This window comes from Pangasianodon hypophthalmus, chromosome 16 (assembly GCF_027358585.1).
Source record: "Pangasianodon hypophthalmus isolate fPanHyp1 chromosome 16, fPanHyp1.pri, whole genome shotgun sequence".
Classification (NCBI taxonomy): domain Eukaryota; kingdom Metazoa; phylum Chordata; class Actinopteri; order Siluriformes; family Pangasiidae; genus Pangasianodon; species Pangasianodon hypophthalmus.
The window spans coordinates 11,846,488-11,871,511 of NC_069725.1; the positions used below are offsets into that span (position 1 = coordinate 11,846,488).

At 37.9% G+C, this 25,024-nt stretch overlaps 1 protein-coding gene and 1 long non-coding RNA gene across 8 annotated transcripts; both read left to right on the forward strand.

Moving 5' to 3' along the window:
- The first annotated feature begins 1,992 nt into the window (after nt 1–1,992).
- On the forward strand, nt 1,993–6,137 carry LOC128320619 (uncharacterized). Its single transcript, XR_008304185.1, has 3 exons — nt 1,993–2,535; nt 2,886–2,944; nt 3,097–6,137. It is a non-coding gene; the product is annotated as an uncharacterized LOC128320619 (long non-coding RNA).
- Nucleotides 6,138–10,704: 4,567 nt separating this feature from the next.
- lemd1 (LEM domain containing 1) lies at nt 10,705–24,802 on the forward strand. Of its 7 annotated transcripts, none has more exons than XM_053240701.1 (10): nt 10,705–10,934; nt 11,236–11,557; nt 12,923–13,034; nt 13,846–13,965; nt 14,243–14,304; nt 17,154–17,219; nt 20,473–20,559; nt 20,752–20,841; nt 21,199–21,263; nt 24,190–24,802. In XM_053240701.1, exons 2-10 carry the CDS (start codon nt 11,363–11,365, stop codon nt 24,482–24,484), a joined length of 1,092 nt encoding a protein of 363 aa, XP_053096676.1. In that variant the 5' UTR covers nt 10,705–10,934; nt 11,236–11,362; the 3' UTR covers nt 24,485–24,802. The 7 variants fall into 7 exon arrangements, with proteins under 7 accessions (XP_053096676.1, XP_053096678.1, XP_053096680.1 ...); XM_053240700.1 differs by having other exon boundaries at nt 10,710–10,934; nt 20,749–20,841; XM_053240703.1 differs by lacking the exon at nt 20,752–20,841 and having other exon boundaries at nt 10,706–10,934.
- Nucleotides 24,803–25,024: the final 222 nt, after the last annotated feature.

The following is a 25,024-nucleotide window of genomic DNA, read 5'->3' on the forward strand; positions in this document are numbered from 1 at the left end:
GGAGGCACTGTACATCCACCATTAAGAGAGTCCTACATCACCATGGCCTGAATGGCTGTCAAGAAGCCCCTACTCCAAGATCAGCATAATAAAGCCAGGCCAAGTTGCTGGTTGATCATGAGGATGTAGATCTAGCCTTTTGTAGGTATGTTTTCTGGTCAGATGAAACAAAAAGTGAACTGTTTGGCCATAATGTATGGAGGAAAAGGGTGCTTTTAATTTGAAGAACATCATCAACTGTGAAGCATGGGGGTGGTAGCATCACGTTGTGGGGGTGTTTTGCTGAAAAAGGGCCTAGTGCACTTCAGACAATAGATGACATCATCACAGGAAAGATTATCTAGACATACTGAAGCAAAACCTCAAGATATCAGCCCGAAATTTAAAACTTATTCACAACTTGGTCTTCCAGCAGTCCAGTGATCCTAAGCACACCTCCAAAGCTGTAACAAATTGGCTTAAGGACAACAAAGTAGAAGCATTGGAGTGGCTGTCACAAAACCCTGACCTGAATCCCATAGAAAATGTGTGGACTGAACTGAAAAAGTGTGTCCAAGCAAGGAGACCCACAAACCTGACCGAGTTGCACCAGGTTTGATCAGCGCTATGTATGGAGGAAAAGGAAAGGAGAGGAATGGACAAAAATTCCAGCTCCTCAAGTATTGTGAGAAGCTTGTGGAAGGCTACCCGAGGCATTTGACTGAAGTTAAGCAATTAAAAGGCAATGCCATCAAATACTAACAAAGTGTATAATTTTGATCCACTGAAAATTCGATACAGCAAATAAAAGCTGTGTACTTCTCTTCAAGCATATAAATTAAAATTTAAAGTATAATAAGAGATACGAAAAGAGTAAATTCGAACTATGATAAACGATGGTGAATCACAGGTGAAAGGAGTAGCACAGTGTGTGTAAATTAGAACAAAATTCTAGATGCAAGAAAAAAAATCTACTGCAAATACAAATACACAAAGTTGGCTCATCACTACTAAAGCATATATTAGAATGACATTATAGTTATATAGTGGTATACTGTATAAGCTATTATGGGCATGTGTCTAGTATCCTATGTACCAAGTGAAAATGCAAAAAAATGCAATTGCAAATGACACCTGGTAATGGTCAATTAAAGGAAATATACCCTGACATCACACAACACCAACTTTCTCATACAACAGCAGCTGATATTGTTGATACTTTCTATACAATGTTCTTTCAGCCGCTCTGAGAAGAAAGCCTGGAGGTACGAGGGGGCAGCTTTAGTGTGAAGGCTGTTAGCAGTGTGAAGGTGGACTAACCCCAGTGCACTCATTTTCTCTCCTTAACTGCCACACCACTGTTACATGTTGAGTGCAGCAGACAGCGGGAGATGGTGAGAATGAGGAACACAGTATGAGAGGATCAGTTCTCTCTGCTTGGCTTTAGCTACTGGGTTGTGACAGCTTTCCGTGGAAGATGGAATAATAAACATGGGACAACTCAGACTTTGACTAAATGTTTTGGTGGCAGGACACTGCCACAGTGTCTTACTGCCTAGCGGAGAAGGGGAAAACATTGCAATGCATTGCATCATGGAATCTTTTGTTTGTGTTTATGTTTGTGTGATATCTGTGAGCCACAGTAAAGAATATATACATGGATATCTATGCAATGCAAGAAGTCAGGTTTTTTTTCAATGGTCATAAACACTGTAATGTTTAGATAATGTTAAATGTCTCTCTCCTGTATTTTCACAGTCTCTCTCTCTCTCTCTCTGTCTCTCTCTCTTTCTCTCTCTCTCTCTCTCTCTCTCTCTCTCTCTCTCTCTCTATAGAGTACGAGTTTGAGCCAGTGCATAGTAATGAACTAAGCTGGTGTGTCTATTTGACAGAGAGAGAGAGAGAGACTGAGGAGGGGGGCAAGGACAAGTGTGTGTGTGTGTGTGTGTGTGTGTGTGTGTGTGTGTGTGTGTGTGTGCGTGTGTACTGATGCAGTGAGAGCTGTGAGGATAAAGCAGAGAGCAGTGAAGGGATGCAGAGGAGAATGGAGGGAGCCAAATAACCCCTCTGTCTGTGTACTCTTTCACTCTTTCCTTTCATTTCTTTCTCCCTCCTGTTTGCAGGCGGACAGTCCTGAAGATGACTCACTGTGGAATTTTTTTCCAACTCAAATTCTTTGCAATTTCTCTCTCTCTCCCTCTCTCTCTTTCATTTTTTAATCCAGTAATGCCACAGGGTGTCCTAGAGGGCCCTGGAGAATTTCTGTAGAGAGGCATTTGAGAGAGAGCTGAAAAAAAGAAGAGTGGGACCGGGAAAAGAGGCTGAAAGAAGAGAAGCAGGAACAGGAGGAAAGGAATGTGGCTCTGAGGACGGAAGAGCACCTGCTGCCCTTCACAACCTATTTCCTGGGCTAAAGAAATGATAGCGAGGAAAAGGCCACTGAAGAGAAGAAAAAGACTGCACAGAGAATCTCTTTTCCAACCCTGACATGATGTACAGTACTTCTAAATGAAGTGAATTCTTCTCTGTGATGCCACATGGAAGTCAGTTTTGGGGGTACGTCATCAAATGTTTATATGTTAAAGGATCTTAAAATAGCTCACAGTTCTCTTTCCCTATTAATGAACAATCAGTAGAATGTAAAATTGAACTATAAAAACTCAGTACCTGATGGCTGTGCAGCTCAAATATCGGTTGGAGTTCTAGTCTCTAGTCTCAAACGGGTAGGGGGGGACATATAAAAGCACTCCCCCCTCCTTCTGTATTCTTTCCATCTAAGAGGCAGGGGCAAACAGCCAAAGCTAAAGCACAAGGGCTCATTGACGAAAATAAGAATGACGCTTGAAGCTGGGGCCCAATCTCACCCTCTCTTTTCCTTTCTTTCTTTCCTCCATTCTGCGCTTAAGGAAAGTTTAAACTCCTCTTTTTTACATTCCACTCACCAAGCCATGCTGCATGCTTCAAGGTAAAAAATTTTTTATATATATATATATATATATATATATATATATATCTATATATATATATATATATATATATATATATATATATATTAAGAATTAGGTATAATTGGCATATCTGGGCAGATTTTGAAATATATCTATTTCTGAAACACAGTCTTATACTCTCTGTCTGTGTCACACATGATCGCACACAGAAGATGTGGAAATGCAGGTAAGTGTGTTTTTTCATCTTGCTTCCTATTTTTGGCCGCAGCCCACCATCAACCTTTGTAATGAAGGAAATTTATATAAAAATATACTAGAATATGACAACTTATGACAGTAAAGTTCAACAAGTGGTAAATAAGGTTATAACCAGGTAGATTTTTAAGTTTAAATGTTGTTGGTCTTGGTGACCACTGACCATACCTTTACCTTCATTGCTTATTTTGACTGCAATCAATTTGAACCAAAATCTCAGCAGGTTCTTGTGTAGCCTAATAGCGTTTCTTCATTAGCACAATGAATTTGACTATTCTCCTATAACAGCATGTCCAAAAATGTTTTTTTTTTCTTATACCACAGCAATTTGTGAATTGGTAGCAATTTTTTATTTATGTAAAAAAATGTCTTACATTTATAGTTACATATGGAAACAAGTTAGTACCTGTTATCACTTAGGTTATAGCAGATATAAACAGTCAAACCCTTCTTCTATAAATTCTAAATAAAAATCTCCTTATAGAAAGCTTCACTATTTCAATGATTATAAATTTTTTTGTTTTTTCCCATCCAATCCAATCCATTTATTATTAATCATAGTTATTACTATAGAAGTGATAACATATTAGAATGAGAGCATTCACATAAAACCATGATTTGCCTTGCAGTTGGCACTACTGACAAACTGCTGTTATAGGAAATTAATCAACACTTTTTAACCAATCGGATTTTGAGAATTCAACAGCACTTTTGTCTAAAAACAACGTTTGCAAACTAAAAATAAACTTTTATAGCTAGTCTACTCTTACCAAACACAACATTAATGTGATTCATCTATGTACAAAAAAAGTTTACCTTCATCCATAACTATCTCCTCTTCTCCATGTCATGGTTTTATTCCGATTAAACAACAAAAAGGTTCATCATAGCAGTGTCCATCAGCTGAGCCCTTTAAAGACATCCATTTAGAAGGGACCTTTGAAGTGTGCTACTTCACATATTAATGAAACATGCCCTATATAATGTCCATATGAATACTTAAATTCTCAGGAAGGATTGGATCAGAGATAATAGACTCATAGGCAGCCAGAGATTTGCATAGGAAAGGCAATTATGGTTGTGTTACTAACATCAGGATCTGGGCTTAATGCACAGATGGAGAAGTTTGGCCGGCTTTCAAGATTAAAACATCACCTGTTTTTTTGGAGAAAACAACAATGAATTTAATTAGAGAAAGAAAATGTGATCATATTTGTTGAAGAGCTTTAGCCATAACAATAGTTTCCCACCAATTACAATTCATTTCATAGACAAAAAGCAGCCCTTTCTTGTCAACACAATTTCTTGCCAGAAAGCTTTTTCTTTTCACAAAAGCATCACTTTCCCATATCAACTGGTCTTTAGCTTCTGTAATTACATAACACAGATCTGCAAATAACATGAAAAGTCTGCTGGTAATGTCACATCTGAGTGAATATTTACACACTTTACAGACTGCAAAAAATGTCTTAAATTGAGAAAATGTCATGAAGGAAAACACTAAATTTAACAATCATCCTTGTTAGACCAATTTCAATCAAGTTATTGACTGGGAAATAATTAGATTTCTTCAAATATTCTTTTCTGTAAATATTCTTTAGGTTTGTTCAGATATTCTTCCTCTGATATCTCAGGATTTGATCTGCTAATCTGAGCACAAGAATGTTCTAATTGGCTAAATTCATTTAATATGATCATCAGTTCTGAAAAAAATATATTTAAACTATATGAATGTTAGCACTAAATACAAAATTCTTACCATTATCAAGGTCTTTAGCAATTACTCTGAAGCCACTTGTGCAATAGCTCATGAATATTATAATAGGATTTTGGAGCACTGTATAATATCAGATTTCTAAAAAGAAAATAACAATAAGTCTTATGTTCAAACTCCTTCACCATGTTTCCTTTGAATGTGTGTGTGCATACAAATGATGTGTGTGTTCTGTTCTTCCCAATCTGCTGAAATGATCAACGACCTGTATTTCTCACAGGACATATGCTCACTATCCACTTCAATAGGAACACCTGTACACCTGAACATTCATGTAACTATCCAATCAACCAATCATGTGGCAGCAGCACAGTGCATAAAATCAAGCAGATAGAGGTCAAGAGCTTTAGTTAATGTTCACATCAAACATCAGAATTGGGAAAATATGTGACTCCAGTTACTTTGACCACGGCATGATTGTTGGTGCCAGAAACTGGACAGGCAAAGCAAAGTTTTTCCAATCTTCAACGGTCTAATTTCTGTGATCATGTGCCCACTGTAGCCTCAGATTCCTGTTCTTGGCGGAGGAGTGGAACTCAATGTGGTCTTTAGCTGTTGCAGCCCATCTGTCTCACGGTTCAGCATATTGTGCATTCTGAATCTTCGGCATCATTCAGAACTGCCGCTCACTGGATGTTTTTTTGTTTTTCGCCCCTTCTGTGTAAATGCCAGAGACTGTTGTTTGTAAAAAAAATCACAGGAGATTAGCAGTTTCTGAAATACTCAAACCAGCCTCTCTGACACCAATAACCACGCTACAGTCAAAGTCACTTTTCCCCATTCTGATGTTTGTGGTGAACATTAACTGAAGCTCTTGACCTGTATCTGTATGAGTTTGACGATGTTGCTGCCACATGACTTTATGATTGGATAACTGCATGCATTAGGTGTACAGGTATTCCTAATAAAGTGGTCAGTGAGTGTGTGTATATATATAAAACAACATTATTTTATTCGTTGTGCTAGATTTTGCATTAAGCCTTCTTTAACTTGTTTCATTTTGCCTGATGGTTTTGTGGCTACTGTTTGTTGGACTCCTGTGCATCAGCACTTGCATAGCTTAACACTGTTTTGTTGTTTCTCTCTCTCTCTCTCTCTCTCTCTCGCTCTTTCTCTCTCTGCTTTTCCTACTATCTTGAACTTGTTTCTGGTCAGTTGATAAAAACTATTTTTCAGCGTCACTGTGCTGTTTCAAGGCTCCTTCGTTTCAAGCTTTTTTTTTATATTTTTAGACAAGATTCTCTTGTAAAATGCTTTGGATAAAGGTATATGGATACATGTCAGTGCAAATGTTCTGTGCTATATAATTTATAAACCAAGGAAACTTGAACTCAAAAAATTCTGTACTAAGAGTACTTTACAGTAGCCTCATGGTTTTGGTTTTAAAGCTAAATCAACTTAATATTCAACTTAATATATAAAAGCTTTCTTATAAGGTGGGTATAAGGAGGTCTGCTGCTACAGAATATGGCATTATAAGCTGTAAATACTTCTGTCCTTTGGATGCTAAGCCTACTTTGAACTAGAAGTTAGAATGCTGAGAAAATATTGACTTTATGATAGCCATAAAACCCAGTGTTATAGGTTTCAGTACATGCTGCCAACTTCACGTTTTTATAGCGTGTGACATTAAATTACATATACCACGGCAGTGGCACTACAAGTACTTCATCAAGTGTACTACAACTTCTTATACACAATTCTTAAGATGATTTCTCCTAGTTTAACTGGAAAAAAAATGTTATTTTCTCCTTGGTTAAAAACAGTGTTAAACGTAATTTAAATGGAATCAAGAGATTTTTTGTAACATCATTATCAATTACGACAAACCGCAAGTTTGCTTTTAACTGTTAGCACAAGGATGGGCTGATTATGTGAATCTGTTGAGCTGCCCTGGCAGCAGCCAAGATCAGTGAGGTCATTTTCAAAGTCTTTTGTCTGAATCAAAAAAGCCAAAAAGAGCTCTAGTGTTGAATTGAAAATGAATGTTTGTGTAATCCCCATAGCATTCACCAGGCCATAGCAACTGCAGAAAAAAAACCCTTTTGATTAGCACTGTACCTTTTATTCTTTGGGATGGGCACCATGTTGCATCAAAGGGTGTTTTGAATGGCCTGTGGGACCCAATGACTTTCAGTCAGATCTCACTACTGAAGCTGTAAGAGGAGCTCGGAGGTGGCTTAGAGTGATAAAAAAAAAAAAAAAGGAACCCTCTCTGAGGAGTTATTTTAAAAAGAATAATCAGACACAAACACTTCAAAACCTTTCAGCGCAGAAAGAAAGTTGAATAATTCTCATTCTTCTGTTTAATTATTCATGTTGATATGAGTTTTTTAATATTCTGAGTTGCCTGCAACTTGGCTCAAGTGGTTTATTCTGTATATGTTGACTGATAAAGCAGTGCAGTAAGACGCTCAAAGCAGAACAACTTATTGCCATTTTGGTTTATTGTTGTTGTTAAATGAATTGCTGCATCAATCACTACTGTGTTTTATGGCTTTCTATTCCTATGTGATTCTTTTAATAATGTCATGTAGGGTTCAAAGCCATTAGATACAGAGTGGCAAATCGGCAAGAGGAAAAGTGAGCTCAAATGAATTATTAATAGCTCTCAGTATTGCAATAAAGTAAGTCACACAAGTATCACAATATTATCCAGAGTTTGTTTAATTACTGGTGGTGACAGTTACATTTCAAGTACAGTGCAAAGGTTTTAGGCATATGTGAAGAAATAACGTAAAGAGGATATGATTTCAATATATATATATATATATATATATATATATATATATATATATATATATATATATATATGTATATATATATATATATATATATATATATATATATATATATATATATATATATATATATACTGAATATATAACTATAAAGAGCAGTAAAGGATAGAAGAGTAATCTGAAGATTTGCTGTGGCAATCTTTTGCTTTTAAAACTGCACCAATTCTCTTAAGGAACACTGCTGTGCAGTTTTATCATTGAAAAGGGAAGCATCATGGAGAACTTGTCCTGGGTTTTCAGTAGACTTTGGCTCCCACTTGCTTCTATCTGTGCAGATCCAAGACAAATCCAATGCTGTTTTAATGTGAGAAATAGACTATTACTTAACATGTTAGTTTCTTTTCTTTTTGTAATTTTCTTTTTCCTGACATCTTGTTGGTTTCATCCGACTGCTGAAGCCATTGTCCACAAAGTTCTTACAAAGCATGTACAGGATCTCACTGTCGAAAGGTATAGATTAGGAAAGGGTTACAAAGAATTTCCAAAACATTAGATGTACCATGGAACACCTTAAAGGCCTTCATCAACGAGTGGAGAAAATGGGGCACCACAGTGACATTACCAAGAACAGGACATTCCTCCAAAATAGATGAAAGAAGAAAACTTATCAGGGAGGTACTGGTTACTCCCTGCATGTGACAACAATCTATTGTATTCTTCACATATCTGGCCTATGGGGTAGCGTACTAGACAGGAGCCCTTTCGCATGAAAAACAACATCAAAGCCAAACTAAATCACCCCAAACCAGCAAAAAGTGTTACAGTCTGGTGAGACCAAGGTAGAACATTTTGGGCATAATTCTAAAAGATATTTTTGGCACTAAAACAAGATAGTTTATCACCCAGAGAAGACCATATCTACAGTGAATCATGGTGGTGGCAGCATCATGCAATGAGGCTGCTTCTCTTCAGTTGGAACTGGGGCTCTGGTCAAGATAGAGGGAGTCATGGATAGCTCCAAATATCAATCTATTTTGGCACAAAACCTGCAGGCTTCTGTTAGACTGAAGCTGAAGATGATGAAAAAAAAACCAACCCAAAGCATAAATAGAAGTCAACAAAGGAATATCTTCAGAAGAAGAAGATCAACATTTTGGAATGGCCCGGTCAGAGCCCAGATCTAAATCCTGTCAGAACCTGTGGAATGACTTGAAGAGGGCTGTGCGCAGGAGATCCCCTTGCATTTTAATAGATCTGGAGCATTTTTGAAAGGAAGAGTGGCACAAAATTGCCAAATCAAGATGTGCAAACTTGGTAGACTCTTACCCAAAAACACTGAGTGCTGTATTACAAGTATTAGTTTTAATATTACAACAAAGTATTAGTTAAGCGGTGTGCACACTTATGCAACCAGGATATTGTACTTTTTTTTCCTTTTCTTTACTTTGCCTAAAATGTTTCTATTTGTTTTTAACCTGAATTTTGCTGGTTGCTGTATCACATTAAAGGTGGAAAAAGATCTGACGTGATTTTTCTTGGTTTCAAAAAATTGCAGTTTTAACAGGGGAGTGTAGACTTTTTATGTCCACTAGACAAAAAGAAGTTTTCTCTGTAACATTTAATTTGTTTTCGGAACATGAATGTTTGAATGAATCTAAACTTTGCTCATTTCTACTGACACACTGATGCAGAAGATATCTAAGACAAGTTTTAGATAAAATACTTTAGGTTGCCTAAGTCTTTTGCACAGTATATCCTCATTACATTACAATAATGCTTTGTATCATTATGTCAAGTGTTCATCTTGATCATGCTGCCTTGACTTGTTCTGGGAATGTGTTTTTTTTTTTTTAAAAAAAAACTACTTTGCATTTTAATTTTTCTCATCAGCAAATTTAACTGCTGTTTGTGTTGGCCTTGCTTCTGCATTTAGCTGCACAAATGTAAAGAAGGAAGCACATTGAAGTTTACCCCCTTTTGCATCATGGTTTCCTAGGAGAACGAATGCATCCATTCAGTAAGAGAATAAATAGTGAAGGGGGAGAAAACATGCACAGGCAATGCATGCTGATGAGCGTCACAGTGGCTGTCTAATCTGGTCAACAGGAGAAATGTTGCATTTCCAGAATGAGGATAAGTATGATATATTCGGGAAGCACCACAGCAGAGGAGCATGGGGCATCTGCGCCTCCACTCCCTGGCGACATGAGGGAGAACGAGTGCAGTTGTAATGCTCAGCACGTTCCATGCTGGCAGATCTCTCTGGACTGTTGGAGCCCATTAAAATGTCTTGTAGTACAGGATAATCCTTTTGCTTGGAGCCGGGCAAGGCAATGCATCAGGAAGATATAAGCCTGATGAATAACCAAAAAATGCAGCTAAGTCCACATGGATTTTAAAGCCTGGAGTGTGTGAAGAATGAGAACGAAAGGCAATCCTTTCTCTCCTCTATGTGACACCGCCATTGTTGGGTTTATGTTTTGGATCATTTCTGGACACAGACTGATGTTTTAAATTGCTATTAGCCATAAAAATCTCAACCTTTTCTGTCTGATGTAATTAAATATAAATGCAAACCCAAAGTTATACATATACATTGTCTTGCAAAAGTATTCATTCCCTCCAGATTAGTACTTGGTAGAACCATCTTTTGCTGCAATAACAGCTTTAAGTCTACTGGAGTAAGTTCCTAACAGCTTTGCACGCTGTATGGGAGTGATTTTCACCCATTCTTCTTAGCATATTTGCTCCAGGTACTTCAGGTTGTTTGGATCTTGTTTGTTGACTGCAACAACAACAAACAAGGTCTTATCATCATCAGAAGCCCAGGTTTATTAGGTTTATTTATTAGGTTTATTAGAGCACAAATATATATATATATATATACACACACACAAATATATTTTAATAGCAGAGTTGTGAGTCACAAAGATAGTTATTCTAACAAACAAATAAATTCTAAATAAAAGAACAAGATTAACAACAACAAACAAATAAAAACAAACATTTGTTTGAGATAGACTATTCTAAGGTTAGGTTTAGAATTAGGCTTCTTCCTTTAGGGTAATTATTCTTGCACACAAAAAAACGAAAAAAGAGAACAACTGTTAATAACAAATATTACAAAATTTTAGAGCCCTGCTTGACGTCATAACAAATTGGCGCGAAAAATGTAAAAGCCGCTTTTCATGCTGCAGAGTCTCCGCCCTTAAAGACGAGTAAATACCAGAGCCTGGGGTGAGTTTACTGTCAAAACGGCTCAGGGATGTCCGAAAATATTGAATAATATTTCATTTAATATTAACTAACTAACTAACTAACTAACTAAGACATGCCTAGCTAGCTAACTAGCTATGTTAGTGACATGACTAGTTAGCTAAGAAAACAGTAAAGTAAGGTAAGCTAGCATAGCTCATACGGCTTGTAGCAGTGTGTCCTGTCTCACAACACCTGTTCTCCACACACACACACACACACACACACACACATAGCATGTCTGCTGGCTATCTGAGAACTTTCTGTGTACATTTGCTTGTAGGTGTCTGGTTTCCAGGGGCTTAAAAGAGCAGCAAGCCCACTTCAGTTCTCCTGCACCATTAGACAGAGTCAGTGTATATGCATGTGTGTGGTAGTATTTAAGGGCAAATAGTTTTCTAAGCTCTGCTATGCCGGTGTTTGTGGAAAATCCCACTCAGTTTTCTAAACAGCGCCTGAAGTCAGAGTTAATTTCGCATAGTGTGGAGGTACCGCCTGCAGACAGTGCAAAACAGCTTTATCTGGAGGTTTATATGAAGCATGTGGGGAATAAAAACAGTGCTGATTTCTCTAGTGATGAAGAGGAGCAGGTCCAAGATGGAAATGTAAGTTCACATTAAGAAGTACCATGGACAGGAAGATTGTTTATATTATTATGTATTCATTGTCTTGACTAGGGGTTTACTGCCAAAACTGATTCAAAAATAAAGGACAGATTCTTTTTGCAAACATAATCAAACTATTCAAACATTTGGCTCATTATTCAAATAAGCATGGAGCTTTTTGTTCCTGAAATTTCCACTCACATTTTTATTACACTTCTGAGATTAAAGTTGACTTTATATGTAGAGTTATTTAAACCCATTCAATTCAAGTGAGCAGTCAAAAAGCATAATAACTATAAGAATGCAATGCACAAATGGTTGTCACCATTGTAAAAAAAAAAAAAAAAATGCAGACCTTTGCTTCATGGACCCCACTTTAACAAGAAATGTGGCTCATAGTATGTGAAATGATTCATATGTATGTTCTTAATAGTTATATTACTATTTGAATATAGACAAAAACATACGTTCATACTGTGTAATGATGCTATAGTGCTTTACAATGTGATGACATGGGAAGAAAAAATGATTTGGCGTGTGGGTTGCAGTGACTTTCAGTCACCTGTCACTGCTGAAGCTGTAAAGAAAAGCTCGAAGGTTGATTAGACTAATAAATCTCCCCCAAATGCCTATTTAACACATTTAATGTCACTTAGACTTTAAGTAGGGGGTACACGCAGCATAAAGTAACTATTGTTAATAATTATGAATAAAAAGTTATTTATTTGAAAATATTTTAGTTTACATGCTGCCACCATATTGTATTCTTGCAAATCGTAACGCTATTTGTTTGTTCATTTACATATAACGTGAAACTTAACTGGCTACTGTGAAATTTGATTATTAGCTGACAAAATTAAGTTTGGCTACCAAAGTAGAGTGCGTTTCCATTTTTGTATTTTTATGTTTCGGGAACATGAGTTCAGAAGGTTGCTGCAGCTGTCTCTTATACATCCACCAGCCACAGAGTGTAATATCAGTTACTTGCTGTATAAATGTGTGTGTGTGTGTGTGTGTGTGTGTGTGCGCACCATGTGTGGCAGGGAGACCCTTGCACAAGGCTGGGGAATCTGGTTTATGCTTGAGAAGCCTCTCGGGTGTCGGATTTACAGTATATGATCAGCAACATTATACTGTCGCTCTGAAACCCAGCATTTCAAATTTGTTGACTAGTTACAGATCTACATGACTTTTTAAACAATTTGTGTCTATAAGTTTGTCATAGTTATGTTATAGTCATGTCTACTAGCTGCACTTCAGTGTAATTTGCTCGTTTAAGCAGATAAAATGTTTGAATGAAATATCCTGGTGAATAGTGTGTGCGTGTGCGTGTGCGCGTGTGTGTATGTGTGTGTGATCACACAGGAAGAGGAAGAGAGAGGAGAGGATTCAGACATGGTGGACCTGAGCTTACTGACTGATGATCAGTTAAAATGCAAACTGCTCCAGTATGGAGTCAAAGCTGGACCGATTGTAGGTCAGTATGTTCTGATGTATTAACCTAAATTCTTCTCTAAATATAATTTAGAGAATGATTTTTTTTTTGGTAGAGGTTAAATAGAATTGTAATCAATGACTACTTTTACATTGGATTTTCTGCCTGTAATTATACTTTCATACCTATACTATAATAAGTGGCCAGCTTAACAGACACAACTGAAGGGAAAAAAAAATAAAAATCAGTCTGTTGTTCTAGTTTGCTTTCCTCGTGCACTGAATTTTTTTGCTTTGATCAAGTTGTTGGTTTCACGTCATCGCAAATCGGACTTGAGCCTAATCAGATGTAGAGGTGGCAAAGGAAAATTGCCATGTTTCAGCAAAATGTTTCAATGCTCATAAAAATGCTAATTAAAAAAATAGCCAACACAACAAAACTCACTGAATTAATTAGTGAAGTGATTATTTCAGCACAAACATAAGAGCGGATCAGTTGAGCCAAGAGTGACAAATAGGACCCCGTTCATCAAATGCTGTGACTGACATGTACACTGACAAGTGATAAGGCTAGGGGATAATGCAGATGATACATAAGCTCAAAATAGTTATTCATTTCCATTGTAGTTTTATAACCTTTGATAAATTGTAAGTAATGTTCTTCTATAAATAGATTAGCTTACAAATGTAGAGGTAGACAATTGAAGAAGGTTTATTCCATGGCCTGGGAATTAAACTGTGTGTTGGTGAATGATATTACATGTATGGATCCTGACCTGTCTGTGTGCGTGTCTGTGTGCGTGTCTGTGTGCGTGTCTGTGTGCGTGTCTGTGTGCGTGTCTGTGTGCCTGTAGCTAGCACTCGAGCGTTGTATGAGAGGAAGCTGCACAGGATGATGACCCAGCACTCGCAGCACAGTGTCAACAATAAAGATGCTGCTGGGAAATACTCCGATAGTGAGGAGGAGGAGTCTGGTATGGATTATCATTACATTTAGTCCTTAAAGTTCATTTTTTACACTGTTACTACTTTTTACACATCTGAGATGGTTAATCGGGTCTCATCACCTGGCACATATACGATAAGAACTAGAGTACTCTAGAGTACTAAATGTAGTGTGACTATTGAGAAATCTTGGGGTTCTTGGACTGTAATTAGTTGAAAATTTAATTAATTTGTTAATATACTAACTACTTGTTAATACTTATGTGTTGTGTTTTTTTTTTTTTTTTTTTTTTTTTTTTGTTACAGGATCAGAACAACTTGGCCCAGAGAGTGTGTCCCATACTGATCCAAGTGTGACACCTAGTACGGTGGGTGTAATGTCTTGTATTCTTCTGTATAACTCAGACACTTCTTTGTCCTTTGTTCTTTATTTGATCCTTTTCTGGATCATGGACAGCAATAGCTGACAGCACTGACAAACTGACCGGGCTTAGTTAGAATTCATTAGTTAAATTTAGTCAGTTTCGTCAAGGGGTGGTAGCAGGTAGCTAAAACAATAACAAATATGGATATAAACCCCTTTGGTGTTTGTAAACAAAAAGAGATGCTCATGCAACCAGGCTGCAAAAAGACCTGAGTAGCCTAGCAACCTGACAGTACTTGGTAATAATCTGACTTGAAGAATCTATCAAGAATTTTACTTAAAAGTATTGCTTAGTTAAACTCATGTTCATGCAGTTACACCAAAAGTCAATTTTTGTTTGAATAAAATATGAGGAAGCAGAACCATATGTTTGCTCCAATGTCTCTTTATAGCCTAACATCAGTCATTAATCGAGCTTGTTTAAATTTATGTGGAAAATTAAAGATAATTTTCTAAGAGCAATAAGTTTTGTGATTGTAACCTGTTAAAAAAATGAGTCATTCTACAGCATTATAATTATGATGAAGATATTATAATTAAGATGAACTTAACTGTCAGTTTTGGTGATAGCAACGAGCATGCTCTCAAAAAGGCTATAATGCAGCATTTTTTTACGAGTAGTGTTAGAAAAGCTAGGCTTATATAACATATATAGGGGCTATCCTATTAAACATTTTCATCATAATGATACCTTATACAGGACAGTTAATTATCGTGTCAGTTTTTAATCTCTCTGTGAAGATCAGGATGCTTGTCAGGAGTATGTTTTGCTAAATTTGAGGTGTTCTTTTGGATTACTCTGGTCATCTGCAAGGTAGGCAAAATATGTCTTTTAGACAAGCTGCGGTTGTAAATGGAAATCAGGTGGATTTGCTTCAGCCATGATTTTATCACGTCATACTATGTGTGTGGTTTTCGTCCCTGCGCACTTTTGATCAGCAGTATGTGCAGTGTGATTCACCCAGGGAAAACACTGTCACTGTATTGAAGTGAAGAATTGAAAGTATTGAAAGTTCTGGAATCGACACATTTTTCATGTTTTAGAATCAAAATTGTACTAAATCATCCCCACTGCATGATGCTACCACCATCATGCTGCAGAAGTGGTTATCCACTGGAGTTCCATTAGAATGATCTTCAGGTTCTTGGTCACTTCCCAGGCTAAAATTTTGCTGCATGATTTTCTCAGTTTGTCTGGGCTCCATCTTGGTGGAACTTTTTCCATTTAAAAATGATCACAGACACAGAGTTCTGTAGGACCTTCAAAGCTGTGGAGATTATGCTGTACCTCAGCACAATCTTGTCTTGGAGGTCTGTATACAATTCCTTGAACCTCATGGCTTGTGTTTTTGCTCTGACATGCACTATCAACTATGGGCTTTATATATTGTATGGGTTTTTTGTGTCTTTCCAAGCTGTCCAGTGAACTGCATGTACCACATGTAAATCTAATGAAGTTGTTGAAACATCTTTTGAAATCATCCCATGAAATCATCATGAGCAAGTCTCTGTCTTTTGGACACAAATAAGCCAGGATATACTTTAAAAAGACAAAAATATGTTGTAGATATTCTTATTTAATTTTTGATTACTCATGCTCTTCTTGTCCAATTTGCATCCAATCAGATGCTTGATAGAATGCATTTATCCCACTCCTGTAAACAGACCAAATATTGCTCTACAGTAACAGCTAGTTGGCGTCAAATATGGATTGTTTGTGTTTTGGTCATTAATTCCCCTAAATCCTAAACCATCCCTTGTGTGTTGGAGTTGGAGTTATATATGTGTGCTCCTTCCCCTTTCCAAACTCTTGAACTTAAGCTCAAAAATCTATGACCTAATTCCAAAGCATGCAGTAGCCATGATAGTCTATGCAGTTAGTACACAGTTAATGTTTCTGGATAACATGGCCAGTGAAAAAGTATTTGGAGATATCGATGCACGTTGTGATTGAGTTGTCCCGAAAGCTCGTTTTCTGAAACAGTGTTATTTTAGAGCCTCGTGTTGAATGGCAGTGTAAACCCTCTCCACGCTCGGAAGTGAGAACATTAAGCTTCCCACAGGGGGGAGAGTGCCATTTAACACGAGGCAGAATAAAATGCTGCAGGCCAGTAAGAACTGACCTGCAGCCTGGAACCAATCCAAGGAGTGGTGGTTAGAAACCTGTAACCTCTAGGAAGTTGCCATGGGCAAATTGGCAGTGAGAAATCCTATACAGCTGAAAAGCACTCTTTAAACTCACATTATTTATCCAGTTTTCTAATCCACTACTGAGTCTGTTTAAATTTGGCAGTTTAGAATTTTTAGATCTGTTTAGATGTGCAATAGCTTTTCTCAGATTCTATTGGCTGTTGTGGAAATCAAGCCCTTTGACATGCTCCCTCCTTGACTTCCTATTTTAAAAGGTCAAAAGAAAGAATCAGATCATGGGCACTTGGGGTGTAAATGAGATTTTTTTTTTTTTTTTTTTCCATTGTTTAGGATGCTTTCTGAAAACCTGTTTATGCTTTTTTCATTGAATGTTTTTACAGATTGATCAGAACAAAGCTGTACTGCAACAAAATTAATACTTTCTCTGAATAAACTCTAAATACTTTCTGAATGCACTATATATAATATTAATTGCATTTTTCAAAGATGTTTACATTTTGTTCAAGTTGAAGTCCTACTTTGGAGAATCTTGCAGATTTTTTTTTGTTTTTTTTTTTGTTACAGTACATACTTTGACCACCTTGTAGCTGGAGATCTTGCACAGATTTAATGTGCTTTCTGCTACATTTTGTACATGTATAGGTGGGGCTGAACTATCAGAGCAAAGAAACATTTTATCCTCAGTGCTTTGTCCCCCCTGTGAGACAGGTACAGTATCAGCACCTAAACATGGCTTAGTAAAGGGAAGGAATCCACTGCTCACTTTGTTTTTTTTTTTTGGTTCTAGTTTTATTTATTTATTTTTTTTTCAGTCACTCCTTCTTTTAAACAATATTTTAATTACAAGTGTTCTTAGTATTAAAAGGTTCTACTGGGAGAGAGAGTATTTTTATTTCACCCGTAACTGCCTGGGGTGATGTGTAACATCTAGATAGCATACACACATTTCCAACAAAATCAAAATCATTCAAGTCTCTCCTGATGGCCACTGGCAATAGCATACTTCAGTATTTGGGTTACCGACTCCCGTGTGCCCCCATCAAGGAGCAGGTCATCCACCCTGCTTGTCCACATTACAACACTCTGTCTTGTGGTGTGCTCCAAAAAGAACTCCCTAATACTGAAGCAGGTCACATAGTTAGTGCTAGCCACTTGATCACCCTTACACGTGATGAATATTATTATGCTTGCCAGTCAGATTCAGCCAGGCCACTGTGGCCGGTATTGATCTGTTGAAGCTGCATGTGTGATCCTGCTAGGCTTGCTGGAGCTGTGGGCATTCCAGAAGTGGCTTATCAGCCCGCTGCCCAAACTGAAATTTAAGGACTATAAAAAGGACTTTGTCCTTATCTCAGTGATAGGAGCCCAAGCATTGGCTCCCAATGGTAGAGGGCATTCGTAAGAGAAGGAGACCACTTGGGAGTGGTGCCTCATTTGAGAGTGAGAATCACTATGGACACTTCCTTTACCAGCTGGGGAGTGGGGTGTTGTCATAGGGCTACTGGCAGTATGTGGACCCCCATCTTAAGGTCAGGACATATCATCTAGCTGGAATCGAGGCCTTACATCTGTCCCTGAAGCCCTGAGGCCTTACATCTGTCCCGTTGCTGGTTCTCAGACTTCACTATATGCTGGTCTGTCCAGACAGTGTTGTGACTGTCAGCTGTATCAACCATCATGATGGCACAAGGTCAAGTGGCACAGAATCAGAATCTCCAGAATCTCTGGGCTCATCCACGACTTGCCTCAATGAGAGCAGCTCATCTACCAGGGCTGTACAATTGTGCAGGGAATCAAGATGGCATATATGTCCAGGGGAATGGCATTGGAACCCAGAGTTGGGAGAGGTTTGGTAAGACATGGACCTTTTCCTACTGCCAAATCAACCCATTACCAGGTGTGGTCATCCCTGTATGCCCTGACCCATGACTAACTCACAGTTGTATGCCCTTCCTCCTTTACCACTGATCCCCCCCCACAGTGCACAGGATTCAGCAGCTATCTTGTGTGCCTCTGAGATGGCTTCCTTGACTTTCCTTCAGGGACTGCTAAACAGTGGCAATTCCCTATCTACACTGAAAGTGTATGTGGCAGTAATAAAACACTCTGAAAATACTCTAGCAGAGCCGATCAATTCATGAAAAAAAATGCTGCAGTTTAGCAACTCTTGTTTTCTAAATATGAACCAGGGTGGCTTCTGTAGCAGATCCTCTTTTATGGATTATCCAATCATTTGTATTTATGTAAATTATGTAGCTGAAGGTAGCTCATCAGCCCAGAGACTAGCTGCAAGGCTTGTGTCATTAGATCAGAAAGGGCAGAGTCATCACAGACTTTCATAGCCTTTTCATTTTATTTACCCTGTCTTGTCTGATTAGTGAACTGATGGCTTGTTTAAAAAAATTGACTACAAAAACAGAATGTTTAAAGACAAATGGACAAAAAAAGTATTTGTTTATTCTCTCCACATCATGTTCGAAACATATGTCTCGTGAGTCCGTGGTTCTTGTCACAAGTGGTAATGTGAAACCCCACTACAAAACAAAACATAACACTTCAAATTGTTTTAGCCATAAACTAATCATTAATGGTTAAGTAAGAAAAAAGTAACTATTGATAGCATTCAGTTATTTTAGTTGCTTAGCCAGACCTTTTTAAGCAAGGACGTTTATTTATGACCTTTACAAATTTTCATTGAATACCCCTGCCCCACAGTGTTATTTGGACCGGGCAGCAGCAATCTGATCCTGAGAACAATGGTTCATTTACTATGGAGGTAAAATGTGTATGCTTCCCTTGTTTAATCAGAGGCTGGCCCACTGGGTGGTGGATGTAATCACCTAGGCTTATAGACCAGCTGGTCACTCAACCTCAACTGTGACATGCCACTCTACACGTCTCCTCCTCATGGGCCTTATTTAGAGTGCAGGAAGTCTATGCTGTTGCTACCTTGGCATCACTATGCACTTTCTCCAGAATCTAAGAACATTCTTTTCTTGACCACACCAGACAAGAAACTGGACTGTAGCCTGTTCATCCTGGATCCAAGATCATGATTAGTAGGTTGTGATTAAAATGTTAATATTAGATAAAACAGAAATGAACTAGATTACAATGATGTTGAGGTACTGAGCTCATTTTGCACCAAAATAACAGATAGAACCTTATAATGCTAAAGTCACAAGATTTTGGGTTTTACGTATGCTCTTTGGGTTAAGTTACTTGTGTTTCAGTGCACTAAATTATGATTATGTTGTCTTGTGTTGATGGTGAAGCTTATGTTGTCTGGATGCAGAGCATAACATTTGCCAATTTAATTGTAGTTATGACTGAAGTAGATATATGAATTACAGGGCAAATATCAAGAGGGGTCATTGGAGAGCCTCCAGACCAGCTCCCTGTCCTTCAGCATCACACAGCTTGTGGAGGAGGGGAGTGTGTGTGTGTGTGTGTGTGTGTGTGTGTGTGTGTGAGTGTGTGTGAGTGTGTGTGAGTGTGTGTGAGTGTGTGTGAGTGTGTGTGAGTGTGTGTGAGTGTGTGTGAGAGAGAGTGAGAGAGAGTGAGAGAGAGAGAGAGAGAGTTTTGCAAGTATGGCATGTGGCAAGTGTGGTATGTATGTTTCATTGTCTTGCTGTGGTGGACAAAGCATGTTTTCAAAAATGTGCAAGTGTCCACTAAACACTAAAATAGTGAGTCTGAATTCATTTTAACTGTTTGCTCAGGTTCTTTGGAGTAAAGATAGAATGATGAGTATTGGGCAGCTATACATCATTTTACCATTAATTTATGGATATTTTGGCTATATGACTTGTATTCTTCTGCTGTTATAGTGTACTTTGCACATAGTTTTTTTTTTTTTTTTTGGTTAGAAATTCCACATTTTGGTAATTACTGTTAATTACTAAAAGCTATAAGTTTATTGCTTTGGTTCGTTGTTTCTGAATGGCTGTATGAACTGCAGATTGAGAACAGGCTGAGTCCTCAGTCAAAGTCAGCAGAGACTGAGAGAAGCTATAGCCAGACACCAGTGGCAAGCAGGGCACAATGGGTCAGTAATCCTATTAAATGTGTGGGTAAACACATACACACACACACACACACAGGGATCACCTAAAATTATAGGCTACAGCTTGTTAAATATTTACAAACCATTTCATTCTGTGTGCATGTGTCAATTTAAGGTAAAATGTGGAGTTGTTTGTTTGTAAAATGTATGTTGTATTTTTATGACTTCCAGCAGCTCAACAAAAGCACAACGAATGTGTCATTCTATCTGACCCCTGAGTGTTCACCTCTTCAGAAACAAACCACCACAATAAAACCAGCTATTGTAACTCTGTCCTTTGTTTGACGTGTCTCTCTCCTCACACTCTGGTGTTAATTTTCTTGTACTTGCAGGAGCTTAACTATAATTTTCCCCTTATTAACATTTTTCCTCAGTTTTCCCTTTTTTTTCTTCCATATTTACTCTGGATTGTCTTGAACAATCCATTGTGGCTAGAGCACCATTTCCAACCACACAAGTTTTAGTCTTGTTCTTTTTGTCACTTTTATTTCTTAGTTGGTCATTTGCAAGAGGTTTGCTGTCCACTTTAAACCTTGTCTCTGTCTCTACTCCTCACCTTACTTCACCATTCCATCCTGTCAGCTTGCTTCATGTAATTCTTTTCTGATTCTTCTGTTGTAGGAAGCCGTGGCTGATGTTCTGATGGAGATGTTCCCAGACACTGCACTTACTCCAACTGGGATCACGTGAGTCCAGCCAGTAGAAATTCATTGCAAACGTTATATTACTTAATCTTTATCTTTAAAGTTAATGTGTATTAGTCTTAGATCTTGTATTTAGTCATGTGATTATTCTGTTGCAGTTACCATATTTGGGACTGAATTTCTGGCATTGCTGCACAATGCAAATGTAATTAGAGGTGAAAGGCTAAAATTTACTTGATAAGAGAATAAACTATACTTCAACCTAGTCGATAAAATAGACTGTGATAATTAGGTATTTTCCCCCAAACTTTTTAATTCCAGACACACACACACAGTGAGGTCTAGAGATATTTGGACAAAGTTACTGTTATGTTACATACTGCAGTATATTGGAGTTTAAATTAAATAATGAATATGATCTCAGACTTTCAATTTTAATATACAACCTAATCAGGTGAACAGTGTAGGAATTACAGCACTTCTTTTGGTCTAGCTGTTTCATGGCCATGTATGTTATTCCCTCATATTTCACTTATAAGTAAGCAGATGAAAGGTCTAGAGTTGATTATTTCAGGTGTGGCATTTGCATTTGGAATCTGTTGCTGTTAACTTTCAGTATGATGTCTAAAGAGCTGTCACTGCCAGTGAAGGAATGTGATCTCAATGATTTTGACTGTGGCAAAATGTGAATTTTGGTGCCAGGCAGGCTGGTTTGAATATTTCTATAACTGCTGATCTCCTGGGATTTCCTGCGCACAATAGTCTCTAGAGTTTACTGCCATATGGTGCCATAAAGAAAAACATCCGGTGAGCAGCAGTTCTGTGGACGGAAATGCCTTGTTGATGAGAATGGCGAGACTGGTTTGAGCTGAAAGAAAAGCTACAGTAACTCAGATAACCACTCTGTACAATGAATGTCCGAGGAGTTTTTCCAACATTTTGTGGAATCCATGCCACAAAGAATTGAGGCTAATTTGAGAGCAAAGTGAGGCCCTACCCAGCATTAGTATAGTATTCCTAATAAAGTGCTTGGTACTGTGTGTGTGTGTGTGTGTGTGTGTGTGTGTGTGTGTGTGTGTGTGTGTGTGTGTGTGTGTGTGAGAGAGAGAGAGAGAGATTTTCCAGTTGTCCCATAACATAGCCAGATAGCTGACAGATCTATGCCGATATAACATGCCGTATGATTAGGGATCTGCTGTTGAAGTTATAGGCTTGTTGTAGGTAATCACGTGCATTAAGCTAGTCGATTATCAGTTTAACTAAAAATGAATATTTGTAATGACACAGACTATAACTTTGATGCAGTCAGTCCACTATTCAGTCCTCAAAATGGCAACAAATATGCACTGTGATGTCACATGAAATGCAAGTATCATATGACAGTTTTGAGCTACTAGAAGTCACGCTGAGAATCCTGTAATACAGGGTGTCCCAAAAGTCCCCAAACGTCTTCCAGAATTTACTTAGTTTATATTATACTGTTTTTTTTTTTTCAGATAGCCTTTAAGAATGCCTTTGACAAAAGAATGTATAAATCATTCTCATGGCTGGATCAGGAAGCTGTCGCAAGGTTGCAAAGGATTTAACAGGAACACATGACAGTGTTGCCAAACTTCTTAACAAATTCAAAAAGACTCGAAGTGTTGTGGGCCAACCGAGAAGTGGACGTCCATGAACATCCAGTGACGGGCGTACAGAGTCCCCTATGTATGGAGACTTTTGGGACACCCTGTATTAATATTCAGTGACCTGTCAGGGGTGTCGGTTTAAATTTGGCAGGAAGTTTGTACAGTACTCGTACATCATACGCCATCTGAGATGTCATATATCATTACACCCAAACTTCATGCATGAATGAGGGTCAGCTACAAAAGCCAAACATGGGAGAGTGTGAGAGTGAAAGAGTCTGATCTTTCACTATGATAGGAAAATGTATTCAGGACTGATGCTGTTTTAGCTTTTATTCTTTATGAACAGGTAAGGGATTTTTTTTGGTCTCCAGTTTGGCTGTTAGTTACTGAATGATAGATTAGTCAGCCAATTTATCCTTGTTGTGAAGTTTGTGTTTGTAACCCACTTGACAAGTGATTGAGCTAGAGAACTCATGATAGCCATCAGTGACTAACAGGATGTGTTGGTGAGTTTCTCTGTATTTCAAATTCTGTTATATCGCGGAAGAGTGAGTGATTTGAGCCACTTGCTCGTTTGATGCGTCTCTTTCTCCTCTGGTCAGGGTTTTAGTTAGTATGCTAAGACTATCCAGTTTGTGCCAAACTTTGACAGAATGGAACAAACACAAGTTGGGTTTTAAAAAAACATCTTAAATTACAAAGTGTTATAGCCTTATTCTCCACACTATATTTTACCTAGCTAGGTAGACAGCCCCAAAGACATGCAGAGCCTCAGGGGAAAGCCCCTCTATTCAGTCTGTGAGATTACAACAGGTCAAGCATCTTCCCTTAAACCCGAGCTTATATTGTAGCTAGTTGCTAATGTTAAGCTGATTATGATCCCACAGAATGACTACAGGTTGGTGATGCAGGGGTACTGCTGCTTGATCAAGCAATGGCTGATGGTAGCTAAAAAAAATCATGCTCTTGTTGAGCGGTTTTGTTTATTTGTCTGGTACTTAGTCATGGTCAATACAGATACTTGGGCTGTGTCCCAAGATGCATACTACTGTTCTAAATAGTATGTCACTACGCCATTGGTGTCTTTGCTATTTAATACTACTTTAAGACAGTCTTGAATTCTGTTTAATTATGTGCACTAATTAATGAAAGAAGAGCACAGCACAACCCAGGTTATAAAATGTTCTTCCAAAAGTAGCTTGCAGTTAAATTTTTCTACCAGAGAGGGCCAAATTACATCCATTTAATTACATTAAAGCTACAGGATGTAAGATTTAATCATCACTGTTCTTCATCATCAGATAAAGGTTTTATCCATTTATTTCCTTGCTCTTTAGTGCCACCAAGAGACGATCTATAAAGGGGGCAGCAGGTCGTCCTGTGCAGTTCAAATACCCAGAAACCCTGCTGAGTCCTACCACACTGGAGAGACGGGAGATCCAGCAGCGTCTGGTTCCTCTGTGGGTGCAGATTGCCGTCTTCCTTTTGGTGGCTGCTCTCCTATACTTCATTTACATATCGATGGAAGAGCCGCTGGAGAATCCTTTCGGCGCATTGCTAAATGGCCTGAGTAAGGAGCCAAGCAGCGATGACCTTGCACTTGTCCCTAACTCTCAGGACACACACACCTGAGACAGGGTTTATTATGGATTGGACTTACTTGCATAGAATTTCATAGTAATAGCGGTTGCAGAATTCTCTCAGTTTAAGTCAAATACACCTAGATGTATATGGTTTGATCTGTTCTTATATTTACTTGTATAGGCTTTTACCTTTATGGAAGTTTTCTACTGTTCACTTAAGCAGAATCAGTCAAATGAACTGGTGAAGTGTTGGATGGAGAGCCACAGGGACCCATGTCTAACCCACAGGAGTACTGTACGTTCAGTTGTTTTTATTCCATTGTGCAATTATTGTTGTTGAATAAATAAATGGATGAATATGTCCGAGTACTGTTGTATGTAATAACATTTTTAAAAACCTAAACTTAATGTAAGAACATGTTATAAATGTATAAAATACTTGCTTTTTATGAGTGCATTCAAGTTTCCGTTTATTAGCATGCTTTAAGCTTTCAAATTAAAATGTCACTTTTTTCCATTTAAGTGCTGATACATAAACTAAGTTACTTTTTATTCCGCAACAGCAGGTGGCGTCCATGAGTGCTCTCTC

Bases quoted from the DNA above. Each gene is read 5' to 3' on its own strand.
- lemd1 (XM_053240700.1), top strand. From the start codon at position 11,363: ATGCCGGTGTTTGTGGAAAATCCCACTCAGTTTTCTAAACAGCGCCTG. The intron at 13,035-13,845 runs GTCAGTATGTTC...GTGTGCCTGTAG, and splicing joins CAAAGCTGGACCGATTGTAG to CTAGCACTCGAGCGTTGTAT. The intron at 21,264-24,189 runs GTGAGTCCAGCC...CTTGCTCTTTAG, and splicing joins CTTACTCCAACTGGGATCAC to TGCCACCAAGAGACGATCTA.